The 10,585-nt window shown below is 31.8% G+C and overlaps 1 protein-coding gene across 1 annotated transcript; it reads left to right on the top strand.

Moving 5' to 3' along the window:
* The first annotated feature begins 2,430 nt into the window (after positions 1–2,430).
* LOC104096916 (protein BPS1, chloroplastic-like) lies at positions 2,431–5,765 on the top strand. Its single transcript, XM_009603372.4, has 2 exons — positions 2,431–2,619; positions 4,558–5,765. The coding sequence occupies exon 2, from the start codon at positions 4,573–4,575 to the stop codon at positions 5,629–5,631; it is 1,059 nt and encodes a 352-aa protein (XP_009601667.1). The 5' UTR covers positions 2,431–2,619; positions 4,558–4,572; the 3' UTR covers positions 5,632–5,765.
* Positions 5,766–10,585: the final 4,820 nt, after the last annotated feature.

The following is a 10,585-nucleotide window of genomic DNA, read 5'->3' as shown; positions in this document are numbered from 1 at the left end:
TCTGCAGATTCCACAGAAGAGTGATACAAAATTACAGAGGCAAACAACAGACTTACTTGCGAGCTTCCATAAGCAAAATGCCATAAAGCAGGAACTCTCGCCAAAAAGATGCCCTCAACAATATTCATCCAGAATCACCCATAAAAAAAACCCCAAAAAACATTGAAGTTAGCAAAATATATCCTTCATTGCGTAAAAACTATGCAGTTTTGCACTCGATCATCTCAGCCGCATCAACTAACAGTGACAGATTTAGAATTTAAGATTAATCTGTTCAATATCTAGAAGTTTTAAAATTTATAAGTTTGGAATTTAATGTTTGTTAGAAATGTGTGTAAAGTTTAATTACATATTTATGATCATTAATCAGTATAAAAAAAATACTCTTCTAGGGTTTTTGGTAATATCATACAACATTTAGATCATTATTCTTTAAAATAGAGACAAATACAGATTGACACAGTCTTGCTACTAACTGCATATATACTATCAGTAAGAAAGTTACATGAATAAATCACAATTCACAAGCAATAATTCAGACATGGAAAAAGAAAAAAAAGAAGATAGAGGAAAAATAGGAAGACACAACAATAACACTTGGAGCTACTGAAACCTAAGAAAATTAGAATATAATCATATTTTAAACATGTGTGGGTCTATGAACAATTCCATGAATAAGGCTGGGAGGGCGATTGCGCAAATTGGGAAGTCACTGACAATTTAGTACTGCTGCTCTCACCGGCAGAAATAGAAGGTGTTCGCTGTCTTGACAAAATGCAAATGTTAACCCTAACACCTAGATTAAGACCCTGAAAAAAGAGTAAGAATAGTGGTAATAAAACTTATACAAACGCCCATATTCTCATCTTTATATACCTTAGTGGTGGTAATAGATACTGCTTGTACCAAAGATAATATGTACTAGCTCAGGGGCGGAGCTACGTAGTGGGTGCGGCTTCAGGTGAATCCAGTAACTTTTTCCGAAACCTTGTATTTTTATTGAAAATTCACTGTTTCGATATAAATATATCACGCTAAATTTAGTAATTAAATGAATTTAGGTTCAATGGTAAGGGCTTTTGGATCACAGGGAAGACACGCAGGTTCCATTCCCTTGAAAGCAATGCGTTATATTTTGTGCATTTTACAACATTTTTATTTTTATTTTTAAAAACACAAGTTAAACAACAGTTCCAAACGAAGAAGCCTACTTTAGAATTACCCATTTTTCCTTTTTAATAAGCAAGACATAAATTTTTTCCTTTTTTATAAACATTCTTTAGTCTACTTGTTGTTGTATATTACCTTTACGTCATAGACCGTTTTTAAAATTTCGAACCCATACACTTAAAATACTAGCTATATTGCTAGCAAAACTAAATTATGTAATTGAAAAATTCAGAATAAGTTCCGAGAAATTTTGGTATCAACCCAAGAAAAAACTTCTCTAAAGTATAATAGTGCCGTCTAAAATGCGCAAAAATAGTAATTTAAAAGTCAAACTGATACGTCACCCAGAATTCTCTAGCTTAATTTAGATGAATTTTCTGGAAAAAGTTGCATTGTGTTGTTGTGATTCGGTGAAAACTGAGGTCGAATACATTTTTGCTTGGACGTATAAACTTGAAATTTCAACAATTAACAAACCTTCCCAAGTTTTGTGTAATGAAGCAAATTTGAGCTCAGTCAACTTGGACTTTTGACGTATCTAGAAACTAGGCCTTGACCCTAGACTACGTCCATCTGCTGCATTTTACCCATTCAGATCACAAGAATTGAAGTTTGAAATTTCTATAAGCTAGTTAATCGTGTAAATAAGCAAAAAATGTACACAGAACAGTCTTTTGAAATATGAGTGTATGATAATAAAAATGAATACAGCGTGGTTGGAATGACATAATCCTTATTTGTGTAATATATATTAATTGAAAAGAATCAATTTTGCGAGAGTGTTTTCTATTGTCATAACCGAAAATATGGTGATCATCTGAATTTCAAATAAAAAGAAGGTAAAAAGCTCCTAAAATTTTGGGCAATTTATGCAATCCGAAGATAGTATAATTTGTAGGATTTAACTCATGTATCTTTTGTTTGCACGCAATTTATGTATTTTAATATGTTACACCTTATTATTTATTTAATTTTTAGATTACCATATTAAATTGCTTTGAATATCTACACATTGATGTAGATAATTTAACACTGTCAAACACTAATTTTGTATTCATCGATATACTGAAAATTTATAATATATGGACTATGGTAGTAGATGATATATTGTCGGAAATTTCCTAGTCTTCCAGAGAAACCCGTGCTGTGGAAAATTAAAACAGTCCAACAAACACGGCCTTAAAATAAAGTGGTAATTAATCCGAAGACACCAAAATATAAACGGTCCGATTCTTGCCGTCTCCAATCTTCTACACACTTCCTCAGGTTGAAAATATCCACACCAAATGAGACTAATCCTAGCCATTCATATCGAGAATCCAACGGTTCTTATCTTAGCATGACTATAGCCCTCCACATTATCTTCAAAACCTAACCTCATCATTTCTGAAATTCTACTCGTCTGCACAGCTAGCTTTCCGCCGCGATTCTTCTCTCCTCCTCTTTACAGTACAGCCTCTCTCTCTTTTCTCTGTATTTATTTGTACATATACTTCCTTCTTTTTTGCTGTAGTTGTGTACGTATGTAATGCATGTATGTATGTAAGTAGTATGTATGTTCTTGGGTTTGACTCGGAATTTTTATGTAATTTTGTGAGAATCGGTTAAATGTTTGGCGTTTACTGCTTTGAAAAGCTTAGTATTGGTCGTTAATTTGAGCAGATTCGGTTTTTTCTCTCGTTGTATGTAGTTAGGTTTGTTTGATGCGGTGAATTTGAAGTATTAGGTTTTAGATCTATGGCTGTGTTATATGCTAGAGCATGATTTTTCCAAAAATCCTTAGGTCTTCCTTTTCCTTGATTGGCCCTTTGCTTGAGAATTTGGAGAAACGAGATGTGTGTTAATGAAATATGAGGTTATTTATGCCCTTGAGGTTAGCTCAATTTACAAAGGTTGAGGGAGTTGTGTCTTAGGTCACACGTTTGAGTCCCGTGTCAACCGGACTAATTTTGGTATTTAAGTGCAGAAGGGTGGAGGGGTGAGTCCATCATACTTGAGTTTCGAAGGTTGCGATTGGCCCAAAGGATCTACTCCAGACCAGATGGGCTTTTTGGTCATTAAAAAATTGAGGTTATTTGTTTAGCAATTGGATAAATCTCAATCTGTTTGAAACAAATTATGATAGATGACCGATTGCATAAGCCATGGTGGACACAGTTACCCGGTACTTGTGCTGGTGGGAAATAGCAGGTACCTTGTGCAATATCCAAGATATGCATAAGCTGGTAGAGTTTCTCGGTACTTCTTCCAGTAACTAGCTAGATTCATTTTTATTTGGAGACGGCATGGTGGATTAAGGCTTGGATGAGGAGATATTCTTGCGAGGATCAAATTGAACATGTAAAACATTGTTGTACTCCCTCCGGTTTATTTTATGTGTCTTAGTTTGACTGGACACGAAGTTTAAGAAAAGTAAAAAGACTTTTGAATCTTGTAGTCTTAAAATAAAAATGGGTGTAATGTACCAAATGCCCTTGCATCTTGTGGTTTTAAATATGCGATGTGCAATGTTGGAGGTAAAGTCTCCCTCGATTTCAATTTATGTGATATAGTTTGATTTGGCACGGAGTTTAAGGAAAAACATAGGAAGACTTTTGAAACTTATAGTCTTAAAAGCTTAAACGGTGAAAGCATTTGTGGATGAGCCTTCAATTTGTGTTGCTATAAAAGCTCCCCATTAAGGATAAAATGGGTAAATGAAAAGTTTTGTTTCCAGCTATAGAAAACTTTTCGGAACGAAATAATAAGGATAGTGTCACATAAATTAAAACCGAGAGTATACTAAATATAGAAGAGAATTTTTTTTATAAAAAAGGAGAGTAAGACACATAAATTGAAACAAAGGTAGTATCTGTTATTTTTTTAGAAAGAAAGGTAGTATCTGTTATTAAATGTAATTTTCTTAAATTATCTTTTAAACTTGAGCTTTTAACTCATCTTTCATCCCTCTGCACTTGTAGAAGTTTCCTGTGTTTAGGTAGTAAAGGTGTGTATATTGTCTTCTGTTATTCTGATCAATGAAAATATCACAAAGACAAGTTCAAGATGATGTTTATTTCATGGTTGAGTAAAGATGTTCAGTCTGGCTGTTGTGATTTACAAATGGTTTATTTAGTGTGTTGCTTGTTGAGGACTTGAGGGCAATTTTCTTCACATGTAGCATGTTGGATTGCAATGTTTTTTGGCTTCACATTTTATTTTCTCTAAAGTTCAAGAAAACTTTTTTAGGATATAGATGTTGCTAAAATAGACTAGAATTTAACTATTGTAACATACAATTAGATAGCAATTGCCATATTGTCAGCAGTAAAAAGAAGTTGCCTTGTTTTCTCCTCCATTCTATGGGTTTCTTCCTTTTTTTACGTCTTATTTTTTTTATTTGTGCAGTTTATTGATATTCAAATGAGTCGTCCACAGGAACCACACCGCCCTTTTCTCCCGTTTGGAAATCCTTTCAAATTTATATTACCTAAGGGCTCGTACTTGTCTCCTAAGCTTCTTGCTCTGTTGAATGCTTTTGAGGAGTCATTAGCAGAGAGGGTTAAGAGTCTTAAGCTTGGAGATAAGGAAGATATTCTCACTTTATCATGGATGACACAAGCAATAAGTGTACTTTGTGCAATTCATACAGACGTGAAAACTCTCATTACCGAACTTGAATTTCCGGTATGTGACTGGGATGAGAAGTGGATAGATGTGTACTTGGACAACAGTGTGAAGTTGCTGGACACTTCCATTGCTTTCAGTTCTGATATCTCAAGGCTCGGCCAAGGCTGCCTTTATCTTCAGTGTGGCTTGCATAACTTGGATGGAACCTCAAAACAGTTTATGAAAGCCCGTTCATCATTGGATGGATGGAAGCAGCATATCAATTCAAAGAACCCAAGACTGGAGAATTGCTTTGCCATCTTGGACAGCCTCACCGAGTCGCTCAACCTACCTAAAATCAAGAATTCGGCAAAAGGGAAGGTTCTGATGCGAGCAATGTACGGAGTGAGGGTGGTAACTGTATTCATATTCAGCATGTTTGCCGTCACATTTTCGGGTTCTACAAAGAAGTTGAAGGATCTGCAGGTTCATGAAACTTGCTTGTGGACAGAAGCATTTCTTGATCTGCGTGATTTTATTAGCGGGGAGATCAGGAGTAATTATTCGAATGGAAGGCTCACAACACTGAAAGAGCTGGAAGCAGTGGATACAAGTGTGAAGAAGTTGTACCCTATCATAGAGGATGGAGTAGACCCTAACGAAGCTGAGCAGTTGCAGCTTCTAACTTCAGGACTGACTGAAAAAGCAGAAAAACTTTCAGAAGGATTAGATCTGCTAGCAAAGGAGGCAGATAGATTCTTCCAAATCCTTTTAACTGGACGCGATTCTTTGCTTTGTAACCTTAGAGTTGGTAGTACCGTCTCTAACCAAGCACAAGCGAACAACAATGTAGAAAGAACAGAGGTGAGATGAACCTTAGGAAAGAGGAATTGTCCTGTGTATAAGCAGGAGTGGGTGTGTGGGGGTTTATGTTCTACAATTAAATATCATGTACTATTAGTAATGCAATATATAGTAATTGTGGAAAAAGTGGTTGCTTGTGGCGATATGGCTTTATACATGTTGATATATGTGTGGACTGTGACATTATTATGTTAATGATAACTGGGAGTGGGTTATAATGCAGACAACAATGTTCTTTTCGCGAGCAGAACTAGATACCATTGTAAGCTACAAGTAGTACTTTAATCATTTGTTTTGTATTTAAATTGAATTAATGGTGGGAGAGCTACAACATTGTCAATGGGTATAAGGGATATTGCTTTGATAATTTGTTCGACTGTCGTAGATGAAACTTAGGTGAAATTAAAAAATAGCCAGATTTACAAATGGTCATTTAAAAATAGCTATCACGCTTTCGAAGTAATCAAAATTCAATGCTTTTGAAGTAATCAAAATTTAGTCATTTTTTATGTAAAGATAAATTTGAATGAAAATACTGTTCAAAATTCGGAAAAATACTCTAGTATATTATACTGGAGTTCCAGCATAAGTATACTGGAACTCCAGCATATTATAATGGAGTTCCAACATAGGTATACTAGAACTCCAACATAATATAATGGAGTTCCAACAAAATATACCGGTCCAGTATAATATGCTGGAAGTTCATACACAGGGGCTCGAATCTCCAGTATATTATGCTGAAACTTTTCGCGTGTTGGAATTCCAGCATAATATGCTGGAAGTTCATACATAGGTGCACCGAACCCTAGTATATTATGCTGGACCAGTCTCTGTTACAATAAAATAGTGACTATTTTTCAGTGACTTGGCAAACGCTGACTATTTTTGAATGACCAATCCGAAAACTGACTAGCCCGTGCTATTTTTACATGAAACTTAGTACACGAATCGCTGGCACATCCTCAAGTCTATTCATACTTTTGAACTTGCGTAAATTCCAGCAGACTTCATCTTTTGTGTTTACGCATGGTTATTTTGTAAAAATGATACCAAATACTCCCACCGTTTACTTTTGTTTGTCCATTTTGGATTTTTAACTTCCTTAAGAAATAATAAATATAGTATGTATTTTATTATACAATCCCTAATAATGATAGTCTTTCAAAAAGTCTTGAAAAATAAGTTTGAAAATGAATAATTAATGATAAGGGTAGAACAGGAAAAAAAAATTATTTTTCTCAATGGATAAGTAAAAGTGAAAAAATTATCTTTCTCTTAATTTAGTATAGTGAATAAAAAAAATAAAAATATATTTTTAATATAATGAATAAGTAAAAATAAACAAAAGGAGTAACTTAATATAGCGGTAGTAAGGAAGTTAAAATAACAACTTAATAATTAATGTAGTAGACACATACGTTTTTCGAACTTCAAGACAGTTCAATATCTCTGAAGTTCAATTCTTGCAGTTTATTTTCTTGAAATTTGAACTACCACACGAACTTCAGAGATTTTCTTGAAGTTCGAACTCCGACTATTTTGATCCTCAGGAAAATTGTGTGAGTACTAATTTTTACTCGTAAAGAAGCAATAATTCATAATCATATCTGTGCCTGAGGCGGCTCATCGGATGCCTAAAGTAAAATCTTAATAAGAGGCCTTAATATATATATATATATATAATTTAATAAACATCGTTTTTAAAAAAAATTAGACAAGTGAGGATATAGAATTAAAAAAATAAGAACTTAATTTTATAAAATACAAAAAATTAAATGAATTTAACGTTGATTGCATCACAACTGAAATGGGAGAACCCAAAAAATATAAGTGACTCCTTTTTTTTAGTAAGTTCCTTTCTATATTTGGTAACAATTCAACTTTAGATTTTTCTTTTTACCATTAACACTACTAAAAATCTGCTAAAAACCGACCAACTATTTCCAACCAACGTTGGTCGGTCAAAAAAAGTGACCAAAAACCGTCCAGGTTGGACGGAAACTGGGGAATTTTTTTTTACATTTTTTAAAAACTAAATACCGACCAACGTTGGTCGGTAAATTGGTCAACGAATTGACCCAGCTGGTCAGACAAGAAAATTTTGGATTACCGACCAACGTTGGTCGGTAATCTGAATCCAATTTTTTAAATTTTAATAATTATTTTATTATTTAAAATATTTTATAATATTTAAGAATTTATATTTAAAATTACCGACCAACGTTGGTCGGTTAATGTAGGGGAAGCATTTACCGACCAACTTTGGTCGGTAATTGTTATTTTCTGCAAAATAACCGACCAAAGTTGGTCGGTTATTACGTCAACATTGATCAAACTTTCGAATTACTTTTATATTTACTATCTAAATAATATAAATGTAATTCGTTAACACTTTTGTAATACAAATAATGAATACACTAACATATACTATATATAACATGCTATTTGTAAATTGATTCATCGACTTATAACTTACTTAGATGCATCGATGAATATTAAAAATAAAACGTTTGACCTATATCGACTAATAGTAAAAACAAAACGTCTCGACTTATATCGATTAATCTAGCTATGCCATGCATTATTAGTGATGAATGAATGAAAAATAAAAGAATTAATACTAAACATCTTTGACATATATATATATATATATATATGGATCACAAATTAAATAAACGAAAGAAGCTATTAGTATTAAGTAAACGAGTTAAATTAATAGATATATATATATATATATATATATATATATATATATATATATATATATATATATATATATGGATCACAAATTAAATAAACGAAAGAAGCTATTAGTATTAAGTAAACGAGTTAAATTAATAGGTCAAACATGGTCAAACTTTAACAAGCTATATATATACACACTAACATATACTATAACAAGCTATATATATAGTTAAAGTATTACAGTGAAGTGTGTTTGTGTGTGTGTATATATATATAAGAACACGAAGCGCTAGGACCACAGGGTCAGGTTCTTTTAGGGATAGACTTGGGAAGATACTAATTAGTATGTATACTTTATCATCAAATATATCTATTTGTAAATTGATTCATCGACTTATAACTTACTTAGATGTATCGATGAATACTAATCGATGATTCATCAAAACGTCTCGACCTATATATCGATTAATCTATGTCATGCATTATTAGTGATGAACGAATGAAAAAAGAAGTTATTAGCATAAATTACAATATAGTGTATGTGTGTGTGTGAGAAATTACTCACATACTTAATTATAACTTAGAAAATTTACTTAGATAGATGCTATTATAATTTATTAAAATTAAATAGTTAATATAATTATTTATAAAGATTATGCTTATAGTTTATAATTATTTATAATAATTGCATAGTTAAATAAAATAAATGCTTGTAGTTTATAATATTTTTTTTATAGTTTATAATATTTTAAGAAAAAAACACAAAAAAAAAAGAATTTAATTTTATTTTTTTAAAAACCGACCAAAGTTGGTCGGTTTTTGGTCAAACGGTCAACACTTAATGTACCGACCAAAATTACTGACCAACTTTGGTCGGTAATTCTGAAATCAGAGAATTGAAAAACGGGGGAAACCCCCATTTCTCTAAAATTTTTCCCTCTCTTCTCTATTTCCCTCACTCAAAACCTTCCCCTCTCCTTCTCTATTTCCCTCACATAAATCTCATTCCCCCACCCCGCGTTGCCACCGCCCAGCCGTCGCCGTCGCCGCTGCCACTCCCACTGCCGCCCCTCTCCTTCTCCATCTCCTAAAAATTCTAGGTTTGAATTACAACCCATTTATTTATTATTTCTAGGTTTTGTTAATTAGTTATGAATTAGTTTCAATTGATTAGTATTTCAATTATTTGAACATTGTATTTTATTGAGGATTAGGGTTTAGGTCTTGTTTTAATTAGTTTTATTAACTAATTAGTTTTGTTAATTAGTCAATTAGTTATGAATTAGTTTAGTTTAGGGTATGAGTTGAATTTCTTTAGTTTAGTTAGTTTATGTTTAAACTCGTAGGATATGAATTGAAATTTTAGTTTTTAGGATTTGTTCTTGTGAATTGAACTTTTAGGATATGAATTGAACTTTTAAGATATGAATTGGACCTTTTGGATATGAATTGAACTTTTAGGATATAAATTGGTGTAATTAGGAAAAAATAATTATCTTAAATTAACTAAAAAAGATATAATTAATTTATTACAATTGTAGAATAAATTAATTTGTTCTTGTGAATCGAACTTTTAGGGTATGGGTTGAATTTCTTTAGTTTAGTTAGTTTATGTTTAAACTCGTAGGATATGAATTGAAATTTTAGTTTTTAGGATTTGTTCTTGTGAATTGAACTTTTAGGATATGAATTGAACTTTTAAGATATGAATTGGACCTTTTGGATATGAATTGAACTTTTAGGATATAAATTGGTGTAATTAGGAAAAAATAATTATCTTGAATTAACTAAAAAAGATATAATTAATTTATAATTGTAGAATAAATTAATTTGTTCTTGTGAATCGAACTTTTAGGGTATGGGTTGAATTTCTTTAGTTTAGTTAGTTTATGTTTAAACTCGTAGGATATGAATTGAAATTTTAGTTTTTAGGATTTGTTCTTGTGAATTAAACTTTTAGGATATGAATTGAACTTTTAAGATATGAATTGGACCTTTTGGATATGAATTGAAATTTTAGGATATAAATTGGTGTAATTAAGAAAAAATAATTATCTTGAATTAACTAAAAAAGATATAATTAATTTATAATTATAGAATAAATTAATTTGTTCTTGTGAATCGAACTTTTAGGGTATGAGTTGAATTTCTTTAGTTTAGTTAGTTTATGTTTAAACTCGTAGGATATGAATTAAAATTTTAGTTTTTAGGATTTGTTCTTGTGAATTGAACTTTTAGGATATGAATTGAACTTTTAAGATATGAATTGGACCTT

Source organism: Nicotiana tomentosiformis, chromosome 8 (genome assembly GCF_000390325.3).
Source record: "Nicotiana tomentosiformis chromosome 8, ASM39032v3, whole genome shotgun sequence".
Classification (NCBI taxonomy): Eukaryota; Viridiplantae; Streptophyta; class Magnoliopsida; order Solanales; family Solanaceae; genus Nicotiana; species Nicotiana tomentosiformis.
Note: the sequence above shows the minus strand (reverse complement) of the source record. Positions and strands in the feature narration are given on the sequence as shown.